This window comes from Lepidochelys kempii, chromosome 19 (assembly GCF_965140265.1).
Source record: "Lepidochelys kempii isolate rLepKem1 chromosome 19, rLepKem1.hap2, whole genome shotgun sequence".
Taxonomy (NCBI): Eukaryota; Metazoa; Chordata; order Testudines; family Cheloniidae; genus Lepidochelys; species Lepidochelys kempii.
In genome coordinates, this window is record NC_133274.1 from 9,406,422 (window position 1) to 9,425,191 (window position 18,770).

The 18,770-nt window shown below is 44.5% G+C and overlaps 1 protein-coding gene across 3 annotated transcripts; it reads right to left on the bottom strand.

Moving 5' to 3' along the window:
* Positions 1–2,891: 2,891 nt before the first annotated feature.
* Positions 2,892–8,751, bottom strand: STMN1 (stathmin 1). Of its 3 annotated transcripts, none has more exons than XM_073317703.1 (5): positions 8,653–8,751; positions 6,132–6,201; positions 5,196–5,368; positions 3,818–4,009; positions 2,892–3,364 (listed from the first exon to the last, which is right to left on the bottom strand). In XM_073317703.1, exons 2-5 carry the CDS (start codon positions 6,142–6,144, stop codon positions 3,296–3,298), a joined length of 447 nt encoding a protein of 148 aa, XP_073173804.1. In that variant the 5' UTR covers positions 6,145–6,201; positions 8,653–8,751; the 3' UTR covers positions 2,892–3,295. The 3 variants fall into 3 exon arrangements, with proteins under 3 accessions (XP_073173804.1, XP_073173806.1, XP_073173803.1); XM_073317705.1 differs by having other exon boundaries at positions 8,635–8,695; XM_073317702.1 differs by lacking the exons at positions 6,132–6,201; positions 8,653–8,751 and having other exon boundaries at positions 5,196–5,405.
* Between the last annotated feature and the right edge of the window lie 10,019 nt (positions 8,752–18,770).

The following is an 18,770-nucleotide window of genomic DNA, read 5'->3' on the forward strand; positions in this document are numbered from 1 at the left end:
ATACCTGAAAGAGGTGTGAACTGGCCTGTTCATCTGAAATGAGTTAACTCTAAAACATAAAGATGACATAGCAAAAACATCCAGCTAATGTGTTTATTCTGCAATCCCAAATTGTCATCCATACCAGTGAAGGCGTCAACCCCAAATATCCCCTACTCAGATGCCAAACGTCTAGCGTCCCCTGACAATCTCTATGATGTAGTTGGACATCATCACTGCAAAAATCTGTGGTATATTGAAAACTGAAAATATGAGGGCAGCATAAAAAAACATGGGATTTTATAATACTGGCTATATTAATTTTCATAGTTAATCCAATAAAAACCATATCACAGCCTTGTTTCACAGCCTTTTCCCACTTTCCAAGCCACAATTCTTCTAATATGGACCCAAGAATTATTATATAGCTTTGTAGTTTCATAGATGTTAAGGCCAGAAGAGAGCATTAAATCATCTAGCATAACCTCCTGTATACTAGAGGCAATTAATTTTCAGTTACACCTGTAATAAGCCCAGTAACTTGGGTTTGGCTAAAGCATATCTTGCAGACAGGCAGCATCTTGAGCTGAAGACATCAAGAGATGGAGAAGGCACCCTCCCTTTGTAATTGGTTCTCATGGTCAGTCACCCTCACTGTGAATTCTAACTTGAATTTGTCTGTTTTAACAAAGCCTGGTGCTCTTTACAGGCTGTCCAGCCTTTCACTTTTTCCAGATGTCTATTCCCTTTCTCTCGCCTCATCTTATCTGTTCCATCCTATCTCTCCCTGTAATCCATTACTTCACTTTTCCCCTCACTTGCTGTGTCATCCTTGCAATTCCTGGGTCCCTCCTTCCTCAAATTCCTTTATTACCCTTCTTTTAAGACCCTTTTCTTCCACCAGTCTCCTTCTTCAAAAAGATGGAAGGAGACCAGTTCAGCCATATCCCCTTTGTGTTGTTCCTTTTGGATATAACAGGATCTGGGTTAGGCATGACCAGATCTTTAGACAGGGCTCCAGGGCCCATCTGGCAACCTACTACAGGAATAATGTCAAGGTTTTAGTGGGTGGTGCTCTTCTTCACAGCATGGCACTAGGGTGCTGACAGGGCTGGGCTTTTTCCCTAGGTGAGACAAAATCAATGTGATGAATACTTTGGGAGCCTCTGACTTTTTTCACAGGAATGGTTTAAATGCAGCACCGTGTATTTCAGGAGAGATGCACTGGACTGGTAGTTGCCAAATCTATGGTTCATTTCTGATTGGCACTGCTGTGTGATCTCAGAAAAGTCACTTTGCCTCTGCTTCTGTCCTGTCTCCCTTTGATGGAGTAGCACCCCACGATACTTGGACTAAATATGCAGAATAGATTCTTGATCTGATCAGATCTGTCATTACACAGGTAGCAGCTAGGAGGAGCCCCAGTCACGGACCAGGGGTCTCACTGTTCTAGATACTGTACGAACACCAAATAAAAACACTCCACATGGTATGTAAGGACCTGCAGAAACAAGGCTTCCATATTAACAGCCCCCAGAAAACTGGAGGAGCAGCTTGGAATTCAGGTCAGTAATTTAAAAACCCTAGAAGCCTGGCTCAGCCATCACACCAGCCTCAGGACATCAGATGCCCTGGGACTTTTATTCCCATGAAGTGGAGCTGGATTGTGAAGTAACTGTTGCAATAAGAGCAACAAATTAAACGGTGTCCAATTTTGAGCCCTCAGAGCTGTTTTAGCAGTGCTGACCATCCCAAATTCCAGATGAAGTCAGTGGGAGCTGTTAGTGCTCAGTGCCTCTGGAAGTCAGGCATGAGCCGTCTCATGTTTGGTACCTTGCCTCTTACAAGCTTCAGTGGTAAGTGTATATGGTGTCAAGCCATTCAATGGGTACTCCTGTATTTAGCTAGAAAAGTTCTCTGGGACAGATTATAACACAAGTCTGAGTAACAGGGCTCACTTTAAGAATGAATCCTACCTATGTCTAGGTTGGAGACTTTATGGTCGTATAGCTACTTACATGGGCAATTTGCAGTTATTTCTTTTCCTCATAATTAGCAGTATACATTCATAAGTGTCTACAAGACTCCTTCTAGAGTCTTTCACTTTGGAAGGAAAGCTACTGAGTTGAGTGACATTAAGTGAAATAATGGCCTGTCTCCAGTTAGACTCGCATGAATTGAGTTAAATAGGGACAACATATGATAACAGTAATTAAGGAAGTAGAGTTTTGGGGGACTATTTTGTAATGACAGCGATGGGAGTTGTGTTCCTCTCTCTCCCTTAAGCTCTAACTACTGTTTGAGTTAGAATAAGCTATTTTTTGCTCACAAAGTGTAGCTCCTCTTAATTGGTAATAGGTGTAGATTGCACTGTACCACAGTTGATGTACATGGAAAGTACTGGAAGTCTTGATAATATGCCCATTTTTAAATTTAAACCTCTGTCATTTGATTAGGGAAGTGCAAGAACTGCATCATGTTTGAAGTCACTATTTCCCCTGAAGTCTCTCCAACAAGCTGCATGGTGACACTTGGATTGCTCACTTAGTGTTTCCAGAAAAAGTTGTTTTTAACATAAAAAGTCAGATAAGTCATGTGGTAACAAGGATTTATTTGTTGAAGTGTCAACATCCCGAGGGAGGTGGTTCTGAATTGTTTAAACAAGAACCGTAACAGCTGACAACTGCTGAGGTGCCACAACAAAGCTCTTATTGTAAGATTAAAACAATGAAGACTGCTCTAGGGAAAAAGGATGCTATACAGTATATCCAGTAGCTGGGTGTAAGAAAGAGTGCTGCTTCAGGCTTTTCTTTCTAATGTTAAAGACAGTCTGTTTTAGACACAGTCATCTATAAAAGTTGGATTTTTTAAAATGTATTGTCATATTAGTTCCAGAAATAATTCACTTGTGATAATAGCACTGTGCAGCTTTATTAAGTCACTCAGTTACAGTAGTATCTTATAAGACTGGGACAGTCAGATTTTGAAGTGTAACAGATATTCAGCATGGAATAGTATACTACATATTCCTTTCACAAACATGTCTTACAGAGCTTATACAGTACTAGCCATCAGCCCAGTAGCAAGCTCACTGGAGTAGAAAAGGATGCAACAAGATAGCTACACTGGAAAGACAACACTTTAGAAAAAGTGAAACATGTAAGATCTCCCCTTTAGTCCCCAAAGCAAGTGTACAGTTTGGATCTAACTATACAGCTCTACATCAGTTTTCTAGAAATTCAACAAAAAAAACCCACTGGCCAATACAGTCTTTGGATATTTAGGGGAGGGGGAGAGTCATTTTCCAGAATGAAGGTCAGTCAGTTTCGTTCTCACCAGGTTCTTTGCCTTCTTTGTTCTTTCGTACTTCTTCAATATGCTTGTCCTGAAGAAAGCAAAGGTGATTGAGCAATTAGTTGTTTGAATTAGTCTACTAAAGAAACCAAGACTCTAAGTTTGTAGCAGCACTCAGGTCTACACTTCAGCTGCCAAATCTTCTGATTCCACCTTCACACCTGATCCCCAAATGACAGGGTGAATTGTAGCATACGCCACTGAAAGTTTTGAAGATCAGTGACTTCTTACTTCCTTTTTTAAAGTGCATGAAAATTCCCTCCAGTCCCTCTTCCCAAGAGAATTACTATACGTCTTTTGGGGATTTAATAAGATATATAATCCTCTTTAGTGTGGAGACTGACCAAAAGATACCCCCCAGATCTCCAGATATCTAATTAGAGAATTACCCCACTCTGCCATTAGTAGGTTATGTTTAGCTAGTGAGCATAGAAAAGAACATACAAGAGTTCTTCCCAAGTGGGAATTAGAACTCGACACCTACTTTCTCCCTCAAGCGCTCCAGTTTAGCAGCCATTTGTGCCTCTCTGTTTTCTTTGTTAGCTTCCATTTTGTGGGTCAGCTTCTCTTCTGCCATTTTGCTGAAGTTATTATTTTCTTCAATTGCTTTCTGAAGCACTTCTTTTTCATGCTCTCGTTTCTCAGCTAATTGCTTCAAGACTTCTGCTTCATGAGACTAACAAGATAGACCACGTATGTTTAGACACAAGACAGATGAACTATATAGCAAGGTACCTAATTTGTCTACATTGGAGACAACATTTTCTACTGCCGATTTCATTTGTGACTGTAGTCTTAACACATCAGGCACAAATCCCCAATGCCTTCCTTCTCTACTTGCCCAGATTCCATCATAGTTGAGTACACAAGAAAATAAGTTCTTGCAGTTAAGTATAAGAATCTAGTAAACTAGATAGCTTCTGAAAGAAAAAGGGTACATTGCTGCCAAGTTTTCTGGATGATTCTATCCTCCTCCAGTCACCGTACGTCTTAACATGAAGCCATAGACACTAGAGACTATGCAACTCAAATATTACGTTTATGTTAAAAAGCCTTCACATTTGTGGCCCTCCTATTTATAATAATTAGGAATTTGAAGCCATGTCTCAACAGCAGGTGCCATGTCTAGTCCAACTTTCAACCATGGACTTTGTATTAGGAGTGTTTCGGAGATTTACCAATAGCCAGATTTTTCTGGGAGGAGTCCAAGACTTTCCCCATGAAGTAAGAGGTAGGAGGAAGAATTAGAAGGAAGACAACCTTTCAGTAAACTTTAGGAGATCACAGAGTAGCAGTCTCTCTCCCTATTGTATGTCCCACTACCCCCGTGTTTGGGGCAACCTCTTGAAGGGTCACTTTGGGAATGAAGTTCAGGTCTTGCAGATATATTTGATACAAATGAGTAAGAGCTTTAGAAATTCTACTGCAAGCCATTTAACAAGCAAACAATCTCCTGCTCTTTTGCAGCGCTATGCTAGCATGTGAGTAGCTAGCTGGTTGTCCAAACTAACAAGTGCCTATATTAAGACTAAAAGAAAAGGAGTACTTGTGGCACCTTAGAGACTAACCAATTTATTTGAGCATAAGCTTTCGTGAGCTACAGCTCACTTCATTGGATGAATCTGATGAAGTGAGCTGTAGCTCACTAAAGCTTATGCTCAAATAAATTGGTTAGTCTCTAAGGTGCCACAAGTACTCCTTTTCTTTTTGCAAATACAGACTAACACGGCTGTTACTCTGAAACCTATATTAAGACTGAAAGTCCTGCAATATTAGATTTATCAGAAAGGGGTTTTTGTTGGTTTTTTTAAAAGTGAGCTTTACCTGACTGGCCTTTTAAGCTACTGTTACTTTGGATTTACCTTACGTCTCTCTTCTGCAGCTTCCAACTTTTTCTGAATTTCTTCCAGTGAAAGATCCTTCTTCTTTGGAGGGGAGAGGGGAAATTCTGGGACTGCTTCTTTTGAAGGAGGACTAAGTATCAGCTCAAATGCCTGCCCAGATGCACGCTTTTCCAGCTCCTTCACCTGAATATCTAAGAGAATGACAAGACACATCGGTACTTGGAGCCAACTTAAGTGTTGACTTTGGTTCATTACACATGATTCTTAGACTTAGATAACACAGCTGTTTAATGAAGACAGAGTTTAAAATGAGCAGATTAGCCTATTTAAAGCAGCCGCATAAGCCAACAATACATCTGTTTCTTAAGTCACATAGCCACAACAGTATCTGTGCATCTTTACACATTAATTTATCCTCAACATCCTAGTTAGATAGGCAAGTATCCCCACTTTATAGATGGAGAACTAAAGGACCAAGATTAAATAACTTGCCCAAGGTCTCACAGAAAGCTGTGGTAAAGCCAGGCATTGAACCCTGGTCTTCCAACGCCCTTTAGCCAGCAGGCCAGCCTTTCTTCCAGAACTTCAGACTATGTTTCTCAGGACAGAGCACAAATGGCTTCTAAACTCCTGCAGAACTGACTTTGTCTTCTTATAGGATTTAGGGCATCACATGCACATTTTATAGTCACTTTCATCAACCATACCAGATGGCTTTCAGTTAATCTAATGCTATCTGTTAGCAGACAAAGCTTTGTGTGTTTTCACATGCATTTAATTTAAAGTTTTCTAACCCCTGCATTAAGAGACAGTAAAATAGTACTTTGCTTACTGCTTATTTAACATCAAAATTAGGGTAGTGAAGGAACTTCCCATTTATTCAAAACATTTACAAGTGATTGAGAAGATACAATACAGGAATATTCCATAAAGTGTTCTTAACACATTACATACCAGAAGAAGCCATGACTAAGAAGGTAGACACCAGAAATGTGCTCTGGAAAGACTCCAATCAGTGGAACCCCTAAGTAATTAATAAATAGTCATTAATTCTTTGAGTAGACAACCATAAGAGTTAAAAAAATTGTTTTACACAGCAGAATGCAACACCAATCAAAAATCACTGTGTGTTACAATAAGAGAATACTGAAGAGGCATTAATTACTACAACCGGATGACCTTGCGGTCCCTTCTAACCCTATGATTTAAGAGTTTGTGGCCAATCTAGGCAGTTGGAGAAGTTTCTGCTATTTCAGTGCCTCTAGGCCCAGTTGATCCGAATATTTTCGGACCTTGTTTGCACTTCTAAATTGCAAGTGCCACAAAGTAAGTGTTTAGTCCAATAATTTCTCTGTCCCCACAAAGGGCTACTAATCCTGCTTTTTTCCACCAAAGATTAAGTCATTTCATAAACTGAGGAAAGTAATAGATTTTAAATTTCAGGGGTGGCACTATAGTCCAAAGGAAGTAGATTCAGGACTGCAGCCTATTCCAAGTTTCAGAGAATTGCAGTGACAATTTAGGCTTAGTCAACACCATATTTAAGACTACAATGAGACAACTAGTCATTAGACAGCTGTCTCTCAAGATACTTTAAGTTTGGTTGTTCTTGTGCGAATAGGATCAAATTTCCCTTGTTTTTACGCTATGACTGATACCCATCTACTGAAGAGACACCAAGCCACATTATACAGCATGCTTGGAGCATAACCATTTTGTAACACTTAGCTCTTAGGGTCATTTTCCACCCATCGATCTTAAAGCACTTTACAAAGGTGAACAGTATCATTATCAGTTTCAGAGTAGCAGCCGTGTTAGTCCGTATTCGCATCATTATCCCCATTTTAATGGGGAAGTGGAGGCACAGAGGGGGAACTGACTTACCCAAGGACCCAGCAGTGCAGTAACAGAGCCAGGAATAGAAAACTCAGATTTGAGTTCCAGTCCTGCATTCTATCCAGAGGATCCAATAGATACAGGCCAGCTACAAGTGCCTCCATTTACTCATGTACAAAAATGGGTACAGTCCCACTGATGTTGACTCTGTTTAGAATGGTTATTTAGAAGCCATTAGATGAAAAGCACTACATGATACTCTGCACTTTTAAAGATAGACAGCTGAACCATTTTCCTTAATGCCAGATTATGACAGCCTCACTAAAATAAGAGCAGAGATCATTGCAAAACCACAAAAGCATGACTGCTAGTTGAGGTAAGCGAGACAACTATGAACAGCTGGATTGTTAAATAGCAAAGATTAGAACCAGAACAATAGCTACAGAGGGGCAAGGACTGTAAGCCTGGAATAGTAGGGAGGGGCGCCCCCTTTGGAGGCAGAACAGACGGATGGGGCTCTGGAAGAGTAATGGTAGAACAGTCTGGCTATTGTGGGTAAGCGGGGCTGTGGGGGGCAGAGTGAAGAGCTGACCCCCCAGGTAGAGTAATCTCCAGACAGTGCTTGGGACAGGCTATAGCTCATGGGGCGGGGCCAGGACCGGCTCCCTAATTGGCCCAATGAGATGCCCCGGACGGGGCAGGCAGATGCCCCACATAGCCACTCAGAAGCGAGCTCTCTTGAAGCCCCTCCCTCGGCACGCGCGTTTCGAGCAGCACCGAATTCAAACCGCTGGAGAGCGCGCGCAGGGGCTAAGGGGAGGGGGCGGCGCTAACTGTAACATCCGGGCACCTGGGTACCCCCTCCCCAGCCACCCCTCCCGCCCGTTTCACCTGACACGGGCCCCCGCCTTTCGCGCGCCAAAGCCCCTCAGGCGGCAGCCCCTTCCTCCGGGGAGCCTCCCTCGGCTCGGCCCCTGCCCTGCGAGCCGGATTCGGTCCCTTCCGCGCCCCTCACCTCGCAGCGAGGCGGCCCCGCTCCCCGCTAAGGCCTCGAGGGCGGCCGAGCTGGCTGGGCACCGCCCCCTTCCCCGCGAACAAAGCCGGGGCCCTGTCAGAGGAGGGAGGGGATCGGGGACAACCGCCGCTGCCTGAGCCCACCCCTCTCCCCCTCCGTCGGGAACCGCCCCGGGCTCCCCGCCCACACGGCGGCGGGGACAATGGAGCCCCAGGCGGAGGGAGGGGACGCGCCCCGCCCCGTCCCCCAGCTCATTGTCTCCCGCAGCCCTGTCCTCTTTGTCAGCCCCGCTCCCTCTGCGCCGCGGCACCGCTGTGGGGGACCGGCCGCTCCCTTCACCCGGGGAAAGCGCGGAGCCGCCGCCGCCTCCTCGCCCCAAAGCGGCCGCGGTCCCTGACGGAGGCTGACCAATTCCGCGCTGTGGCGAACACAGCGCCCCCCTCCCCCCGCATTAACCCCGACCATCCCCTCCAGCGCCGATCCGCACCGAGGGGGGGGGGGCCCTCCCGCGACCGCCGCCCTCGTGGGCGCCCTCGCGGGCACCGACCCGCTGCTTCCCCGCGCCTCTGCTAGGCGCCCTCTGTTCTGTCTCCCCCTCCCCCGCACCTCGCTCCGCTCGCCCACCTGCTCCGTCCGCGCGGCTGGCCACACTCAGCGCTTAACCGACCAGCTGCTCACAAAAGCGCCAAACAATGGCACGTGACCAGCCCCGCCCCGCCCCCATTGGCCGAGAGCGGCGGCACGTGTCGCCCAGCGGGGGGGGAGGGGGCTCGCGTGCCCCCTGCGCCTGGTGCATCGTGGGAGCTGTAGTCCCCAAAACAGGGCGTGGGGGGCCAGTGCGGGAGGGCCGGGGCCGGACCCGCGGCGGGTGAAGGTGCTGGGGACAGCGGGGGCTGGGGGCAGGAGGCCAGGGTCTGCCCCCGCTCGGCTCCTCCACGCGCTGCGGCACGCGCCCCCCGCCTCGGCCTCACCGTCCCCACGTGTGAAATGGGGATAACGGGACTCCCTTTGTCTCCTGCTCCCACCCCTGCCTCTGCCTGGGCTAACGCTGTGCCAAGGCTCCGTCCCTCCCAGCGCCCCCCGAAACCCACTGGCCCCGGGAGGACCCCAAATTCCCAGGCACGTGCGAGCCCCAGCCCTTGCAGGGCAGCAGCAGGAAGGCTCTGCCCAGCGCTGGGGCTCCCAGGCTGTCTGGGGCTTTGTCCATCTTTCAGGCGGAAAGAGCTCGGGGCAGGGCCAGATCAAGGCTACAAGGTGCTGAGAGACCTCAGCTTCCCCCCGGGGTGCTGCAACCAGATGCCTGCCTGAGGAGCAGGGAAGTCAGTGGGAACTGAGGCTGCTCTGACCCATTGAAAAGGGGGTCTCAGCACAGCAACGTGCCCTTTTTGTGCCTTGCCCGTTGGGCTGGGATTTATGATAATGAATACCTAATTCAGAGGGGAGTAGTCCAGCTTCATTCACTAATGTATGTGAAATGCTTTGAGAAACCTTCATGGGAGATGCCACAAAAGGGCTAATTATTATATGACATGTGCTGTCATTTGTAGGAAGCCATACATGTACCTGTTACTTCAATGCCAGTGAAATATAGGAAAGAGAAATCAGAGGGAAACAAAAGCAAGGAGGAGTCTGGTGGCACCTTAAAGACTAACAGATTTATTTGGGCATAAGCTTTCATGGGTAACAAAGCCACGATGCATGGAGTCTGAAGAAGTGGGGTTTTTACCCAGGAAAGCTTATGCCCAAATAAATCTATTAGTCTGTAAGCTGCCACCAGATTCCTTGTTGGTTTTGTGGATACAGACTAACACAACTACCCCTCTGATACAGAGTGAAACATGCACCCCCAAAACCATTTACAATCTAAAAGTACCAAGAGGTAGTATAATATGATAAATCCTTTGCACTTCGACAGTATCTTTTAGCCAAAGGACTCAACGTGCTTTGCTGAAGCTTCCCCTAAGCCACACATGCCTGTGAAGGAGGTAAATATTATCAGGGTACAATACAGTTAAAGAACAGCATACAGCCTTCATTGATGGTTTTTGTTACATACAGTACACTTGGATTTGTGCAGTTACACTGGAAACCCCTGCAGCCATGCCACCAGCCAGCTAGTCCGATTTCTTCATCCATAATGATTATTTTATAATTACGTTCATGTAGGCTGCTTTAAGAACCATCCCTATTTGTGTTCTGGGGTACATTATGAACAATTCTGGTTCTGAGGTATTGAATTACTAAGCATAGCTAAGTGGTTCATTCCCAGACGAACTTTGAATGAACTAGCTGGGTTTTAGTGTGTTCTTTAAAAATTATTTCAATATGATTCCCTTGATAATTTTTGTGATCCACTCATTTAAATTGCATCAAAAGTCAATATGCATGAGAGGTAAATGACCGGGGTAGAGCAGCCTTAATGTGTTATGAGCCAAGCTCTTTATTTCAAAGGCTTTGTATCTGTAGTATTGAAATAAGAAGGTTTTATTAAGGGGATCCACCCCTGTTGTGCATACTTTAAAAAAACAAGGATTTTACACACATTAAGGTAGGTTAATATTGTGACAGAAAATTATAAAGCTTTCAAAACACAAATTATTTTAAACACTTGCTCTGTTTTTGTGTGTGTGTGTGTGTGTGCTGATCTAACGTCTATTTCCATGGAAACAGCATCCAGCAGCAGAGCTGTTAGAACTAGGTTTTCAGCTGGATCGGCTAGCTCAGCATAGCAAGAGCCATTTTTAAGCAGTATTTTAGAGCTGATTTTAGGCTCTAGTGGCTAGTGTAATGTTTCAGTTTTGAAAGAGGGTCCATCTGCTTAACCATTCAGTAACAGACCTGGTATACTGGGAGAAACAGGGCAGGTGCTGCCCCATCGACAGGGTGGATCACTCTAAATGCTAGCAGCCACATGTTACAGTGCAGCAAGAAACAGCAGCCAAGGGGCTAGTTATAAAATATATATACATACTGATCATTTTGAAATAAAAGAAATATCTTAAGTGCTGTGATTACACTGCTTTAAATATTGTTTGGAATGTCGTTGACCTGCTGAGAGCTTGTCATTCCTAAATCAAGTGTTCTTTTATTATTATGTATTAATTATTATTATCCATATGATTTCAACAGTGTGTTAGGTGCTTGTATTTTAAAGCCTTTTAGTAACAAAAGGGAGCTTGTCATGGGGTGATCTCAAGAGTCACAGGGTCAATGACTTCCTGGGTTTGTGGGTTTTGATTGGCATTCCTGTCACTTCCTGGTGCCAGACCCTCAGCAGAGACATGAAGAAATGTCATCTGTACCTCCTGCAAAAGGGAAACGGGGTTGGATCCCACTGCCAGTTACTTGTGGCCAGACTCTGGGCCCAGATTCTATACATCTTCTTGGCTTGTTTGCACATAGTAAAGAACTAAAAATAAAAAAAAGGTCTGAGACTAATTATTTTTCCTTTAAAGCTCAGATGCCTTTCCTATATAACCTCTAAAATTTAGAGGCAGCATTGTCCAGTGGCTAGGGCCCAGTTCTGCCTATTTCCTTCTGCGTCACATTGGGCAAATGACTTCACCTCTCTTTGCCTGCCAACCCTTTGTCTGCCTTGTTTATTTAAACAGTACTCTGTTTGGGCTAGAACTATCTTTAACTATATGTGTGCGGACAACACCAACACAGTAGAACCCTGATCTCAGTGGATTCTTTGGCCCTACCGTAATACAAAAAAAATATATAATATTCAACATGTATTTCCAATTTCTTACTGCATTCTCAAACATTTACCTTTTGGGATAAAATGTCTCATTTTTGGTCTCCCCTCAGAAGCGATTTTAAGTTTCATAAAACCCACTTGTTTGTCTGGGGCTGGGCTTTGTCACTGCTTGGCTGGGGATCTCCCAGGGAAAATGCAGTATAGGAAAGTCAGGCATTTAATTTGCATTAGACCATTGTTTATAGGCATTGCTAGTGGGAGACCAAGCAGATTCCTCTTGAGCTCAGTACATGCCAGCAGCTTTTGGTTGCAGGATTCCTTGCAAATAAGAACAATCTTTCCATTTATGTCAAGCTTTCCAAAAAAGTTCGCCTTTCGGAAGAGAAATTTCCAATGAAAGGTCATAGTTTCTGAACACTGTAAACTACCAAAAATCACGGCTCAAGAGTGAATATGCTCTTTCAAGCCTAACTCTAACCAAATCAGCTAACGAATATGTGCATCTTGGCAGCAAGAAAGGACAATGGCACAGCCTGAGGAGGACATTGCAGGATGCAGAAAGGTGTCGATGGCCTTGTTTATACTGGGGATAAGATTTGATTTCAGCAACTGGTGGCTAGCAACCAAGGTCACCCCAAGGGTAGCTGCAGCTGCTTGAAACCAGGCTCAGCTCCACTCACGCAAATCAAAGCTTTCCTGGTCTGATCTGGGTGTTTGTACCAGTGCAGCTACAGCAGTAACTGGCCACTGATTGCTGAGACTGGGGCTAATTCCCAGTACAAACAAGGCCCCTCAGATGTTTATTGAACACCTGAACTCTCATGGATTCAATGGAAGCAGGAGCAGGCTCTTTGTCTTCCAGGCGAGTTGAGGGTGCTCAGCCCCACCGAGGATCAGGCCCCTCAATGAGTCATTATAATGGGTGTTCAGACATCTCTGCACTTGGCACTTAGTTCCTGGCAGGATCGGGCCCTTCATTTCCCCACCAATCAACCTGTGAAGCATAAAAACCCCTGGGGCCAGATTTTCAAAGGTGTTTAGGTATCTAAAGATGCCCAGAAGCAGCTAGTGGGATTTTCAAAAGCACCTAAGCAAGTTAGGTGCCTGAGTCCCATTGAAATCACTGTGCTGTGTGACCATTGACTTCAGCCTGAAAATGGACATCATTACACTTACCTACTTCACAGAATCAATTAATGCTTGTAAAGCTCTTTGAGATCCTCGAATTATAAATGTAACATAAATACAAAATATTTCGAGGCAATTTACTTGGGCACTGCCTCAGGTGCACTAATAATATTTAGCATTTATAATCTAAGGGTCTCAACGTACTTTTAAAAAGGAAGGTAAGTACCCCATGAAGAAACTGAGACATTGTGTGACTTGCCCAAGGGGACACATCAGGTCAGTGGCAGAGCTAGCAAAAAGAATCCATGTCTCCTGACTCCCAGTCCTGTACCTTGCCCACTGGACAACGGGGCCTCTCCTCAAAATTTGTCTGAAAGCATAAAAGACTGTATTAAAATAGTTAGGTTTTTCCTGTAACTGGTAACTGCAATTTGTATTCTTATATGTTTCAAGGTCTCAGCTGGAGGACTGTTTGTACATGGAATTAGGACACAGTGATCAGATTTAGCATGAAGATTAAAATGCTCCTGTGATGTACTTATCAAAACATCCCACAAAGAGACTGACATAATTAGGCGACAGCTCAGCCCACGGCAGCGCCTTTAACTTGCCAAAACATTTAATCTCCAACAAGAAAATGCACTTCTTGAGTATTAAATTGCCATCCTTACAGTGTCCGTGGTAGATGGACTGACAGATATATGGTTCGTTATGCAGAGAATGCCTTAAAGTGCCTTTGTAAGTAATGTCAATGGCAGATATTTTCTACATTTGGACATATTAGTAACTGTGTCTGAACTAGGAATCAGAAGGGTAGCCCATGCATGGGGTGGAAAATACAGCAGCAGGTATAAATACACAGCACATGAAAAGATGGGAGTTCCACTCTGATGAAGTGGGTTATAGCCTATGAAAGCTTATGCCCAAATAAATGTGTTAGTCTCTAAAGTGCCACAAGGACTCCTCGTTGTTTGAACTAGGAATGTTTGTTGATTTCAGAATAGAAATCCAGTACATGCTTTCTGATGTATTATTATAGCTGGTCTTAAAATGATCTTTAATTTTTAATGATTTTTAATATGGTCGCCTGCTAAGAAAGACATGGGAGCTAAAAGAGATTCAGCACCTGAAGTTAGAGAGAGGCGGCCTGGTTAGAGCAGGGGACTAAAGTCAGGATTTTCTTCCCAGCTCTGCCACTGACTTGCTATGTTGACCTTGAGCAATTCACTTAGGCTCACGTCAGCCTAACAACTCCCATTAAAATCAACAGAAGTTGGGCTCTTAACTTTGAGAATCTGGGCCTCAAATCTCCCCATACCTCAGTTTACCCATTGGCACAATGGTTATAATAATACTTACTTAGGGTAGCTCACGAGGGTATTGAGAGAGTTAATTAATATTTGGAAAGCACATTGAAATCTTTGGATAACATACATTCCAGACTATCATCCTGCACCAGATAAAGAAATCAAAGAATCTGCAGAATTTGCCAAAAACTAAGACTTTCAAACAAGACTTTCAAGGCGTGATTCCCACTCAGAGAGAGTTCTTCAATCGGTGAAACAGAAATAGTTTGGAAACGATCTGTATATGCTAATCAGGATCTATTTGCTTATGTATATATTAATATTAGCTTATTTCTTTCTTAGTTTTTTGAGACTATTTGGTATCTTTATGCTGAAAACATGAGTATTAGTAATTAAATGCTTTCTTTAGGATTAAATTTTGCCTTTGGCCGTAAGGCAGTCAATACTCTTGGATATGGCCCTGGTTAGAGCAGTAGCTGGGGAGTTAGGGTTCTGGACCCAGTTCAGCCACAGACTTGCCGTGTGCCTGTTGGAAACCCACTCAACCTTTTGTGTGATTCTCTTTATTCCCCCATAAAACAAGGATAGTAATAGCACCTCATTAACTCAGAGGGGGACCATGTCGGTGACAAAAGATATATAAATGCAAATTAATTATTATTATAATATATGGGCACCATGATCCTGAAATTTCTTACCCTTCATAAAAAAAAAAATCACGTGACAGCTGTTGCTTAATGCAGTGTTGGAAGGTGCTCAGATGCTATGGAGGATGGTATAAAAACCTATATTGAACAGAATAGAACAGTACATTTAGGATTTTATGAAAATACTCTACTGCCTTTTCAACACTTTCTGGCCCCCAGAAATGGCTACTGACAGAAAGTCCCTGTACGTTATATAGTCACAGTAGGATCCTGCTTGTTCTCATATTCACCTTAAGACTGAACTCTATGGTTTTCTCTCTGGATGAAATTCAAACCCTCCACATAACTCCTAAGTAACTGGGCTCTACGGTCAGCTACGCCAATCTATATGAGATTCTACATAGTCACAGATTTTGTGGCCCCAACCGTCCTCAACCATTGTGCTAGCCAATGCAAAGCTGGCATGGAGATCCCCTTTCACTGAGAGCACAGAGTACAGAGGAAGGCCCCCCCTTCCCTTTCTTGGCTACTCCCCCTGTCACTCTAGTCCTGATCTTAGGAGATATGCAGGGACTTACACCAGCTCTCTGCACCCTGGCTGAATTTCATCCCGAGCACTTCGCTTGTCAAGGAAGCCCCTGAATAACCAACTGCTGAAGGTTCAGAGATGACCACTGGGCTTGCAAGGCTCTCTCAATAACGGAACAGAAGGAAGAGAAGAGAGGAGATAAAGTTTTTTTCTTAGCCGACTTGAGGTGCACTAATTAGATTTCAAGAGTGTCAGAGTCTCCCACTTCACCTGGGATGCGGAGCAAAGGAGACAAGGTGAATTTGACAACACAGAGAATAGCAATGCATACAGAAGCCATAAAATATTCAACAGAGAAAGAAGGTTCCCGTAAGACATTTGCTCTGGCTCTTTGAAAATGAAATGAAATGAAATAAAGACGTTTGGTGTAGCACTAATTATTCCCCAGTCCCTAATTAGACTCTGGGATTCAAAAGATGGGTTCAGAAGTAGAAGAAGCTCAGAAAACCCATTGTATTATTAATATTTTCTCGGCATGATACCTTTAAAAATGCCACTTCCCTTTCAAGACAGAAATTTACGTTGCAATAATGGGAGGGGTTTTTAGCTGGAAACCCTCTTAAAGGTATATTCCTGGTAAGTAAGATCATTCACATTATTGATCTGAAATGGCAGAAAAGACCTTAGATTGAGTCAACTCCAATTAAAGTAAATGGCCTAGACCCCTGGGTCTCAAAGCTATTTCACATGCAAAATTGGTGGACAACCAATTGGTAAGACAATTTGCTTTTTTTTGCCGGAAAGATCTGTGATGTGAGGAGCAGAATTGTTTAAAGTACTGACGTGTCTGACTTGGTCAAAGCAGACAAGGCAAGGTGAAATTGGGGCAATATCAGATTTGTGAAAACAAGCCTTTACGTAACCTAAGAACCCCTACACTGCTGCACTGTGGTAGTGAAGAAGAACCAGAAAATGAACTTATTGTTACACGTATTGCACTAGCATCAAGGAGTCTATTCAGGGACCATGACTCTCAATGTGCTAGGTGCTGTATAACTGCAGAATGAAAAGTTGGGCTTGTCTCAGACAGCTTGGCCATTTAAGTAAATCGACGAGAAGCTGACTATAAAGAACGGTGAAATGGATATCTGTTTTCGTTGGCCTAATATAAAATAATTAAACAGTACAACCTGCGGAAAGTACATTTGATCTTTAAAATGTTTTCAGTTGTAATCCTGAGTGTAAGGTGTTTTAAAGATATGATTTTATACTTTAACGTTTGTTTTAAAATATAGTAAATTTCCCTCTTGTTCCCACCCAAAATTCTCTCTCTAAATTGTTCAGTTCTTGGGTTGACTTCAGTATATATCTTAACTAGAATTATTTAAAACAATAACAGTCTGGAAACAATATATCCAGATCTCACTTTGTTTATTACTAAGTTTGATTTTTTTTAAATTGAACATTTAATAGATCGATGCAAAAATAAACACAGGAGTCTACAAATACTGTAAAAATATACAAACAAATGCAACCTTAGGCAAGGAGCACTGTCATATCTTGAGATCCTTACCTAGCAGATAGAAATGTTGCATGGAATATATCAGCTGTGACAAAGTTCCTGCTCTACCTTGGTGGGTCTTGCGCTTATTGGTGGATTTGCTCCCCTTGGAGCTTCACGGCAGCCCTCAGCTTGGCCGTTTTTCTGAATTCACAGTCCAGGTCGACTCCTCCTGTGTCTGACCAGGAGTTGGGAGGATTTGGGGGGAACCCGGGCTCGCCCTCTACTCCGGGTTCCAGCCCAGGGCCCTGTGGAATGCAGCTGTCTAGAGTGACTCCTGGAACAGGTGTGTGAAAGCTACAACTCCCTGGGTTACTTCCCCATGGCCTCCTCCCAACACCTTCTTTAGACTCACCATAGGACCTTTCTCCTGGTGTCTGATAACGCTTGTACACCTCAGTCCTCCAACAGTCCACGTTCTCACTCTCAGCTCCTAGTGCCTCTTGCTCCCAGCTCCTCACACACACACCACAAACTGAAGTGAGCTCCTTTGTAAAACCCAGGTGCCCTGATTAGCCTGCCTTAATTGATTCTAGCAGCTTCTTGATTGGCTGCAGGTGTTCTAATCAGCCTGTCTTAATTGTCTCCAGAAGGTTCCTGATTGTTCTGGAACCTTCCCTGTTACCTTATCCAGGGAAAAGGGACCTATTTAGCCTGGGGCTAATATATCTGCCTTCTATTACTCTCCTATAGCCATCTAGCCCAACCCTGTCACACAGCATACTGCTACTGTACATTCATATAAATCATCCAGAAAGGCATTTACATGGTTCTGCATAGCATAGCATGAATGTGAGTGCTTCCTTTGCATAAAATATAGACAACCTATGAAATTCAAATCGGGTTCTGCCCTCAACGTACGTATTTTAAGATGCAACCCCAGACCTTTCCCAGTGGCACTCAACTGGGCACCAAGCCTGAGCGGTAGGAATTGAATCTGTTCTGTGCTTTGCAGAATTGGGCCCATAATTAATGTTTTTTCTGTGTATTTGAAAGAGACATTTTAAAAAAAAAAATCCTTCTTAGTCAAGTGAGCACAGCTGGAGAGCCCTGACGTTTCCGTATCACACTACAATGTACCTTCCCGCTGTCCTCTGCTGCATTAATCAACAGGACTGACATCTTGGGGCGTCAGTGCAGGGGATGCTGGGGGAGCCCAAGAGATGCCACGCTGTCAACTCCCAGGGCACTGGGGCCCAGAAGGCATATTTCTCTTTTGGTCTGAAAGCTGCACATCATGCAGGGGGCAGGCTAGCGTCTGACGCTGTCGGTTTGGGGCAATCCCATACCATCTGATCTGCCTGTGGTGGCAGCAGCTTGGGCTGCCACTGCCATCCCTCCTCCTCCTCCTGCAGCTGCTGCCTGTCTGTCTCTATAGCAACCGGGGCAAAGGACCCATCCACTGGGGCCTGGACCTAGGTCTCAGCCCCCTCCCGCCCCATCCCAGCCTGGTGGGCCAGGGGCCTCGGCTTTTCCCTGGCCAGATTTGTCCGTCTCCAGTAGCAGATGGCCAGGAGCAGGTCGCATGGTGAGTGGCCGATCATGTTTCCATTAAAAAAAAAAAAAAGACCTAATTAACTTTCCCTTCTCCTCAGCCCGGGGTTTGGCAGCTCAGCCACTTTCAGGAATCACCTCGCTGACCTGTACGAAGCTGCTTTACTCTCGGAATAAAATGCTGGCCAGCCAGTATCGGCCGTGCTGCCTCCCTTCAGGACAGAGAGATGCGGAGGGGAGGGGAGGCAGGGGCACGAAGCCGCGTCCACCCCCTTTTTTAATTAAATGGACGGCCGGACAAATTGGCCAGGTGGGGAAGACAATCCGGCAGGGCTTTGAACCTTGTACGTTTGCAGGCCTATGATCACCAAGG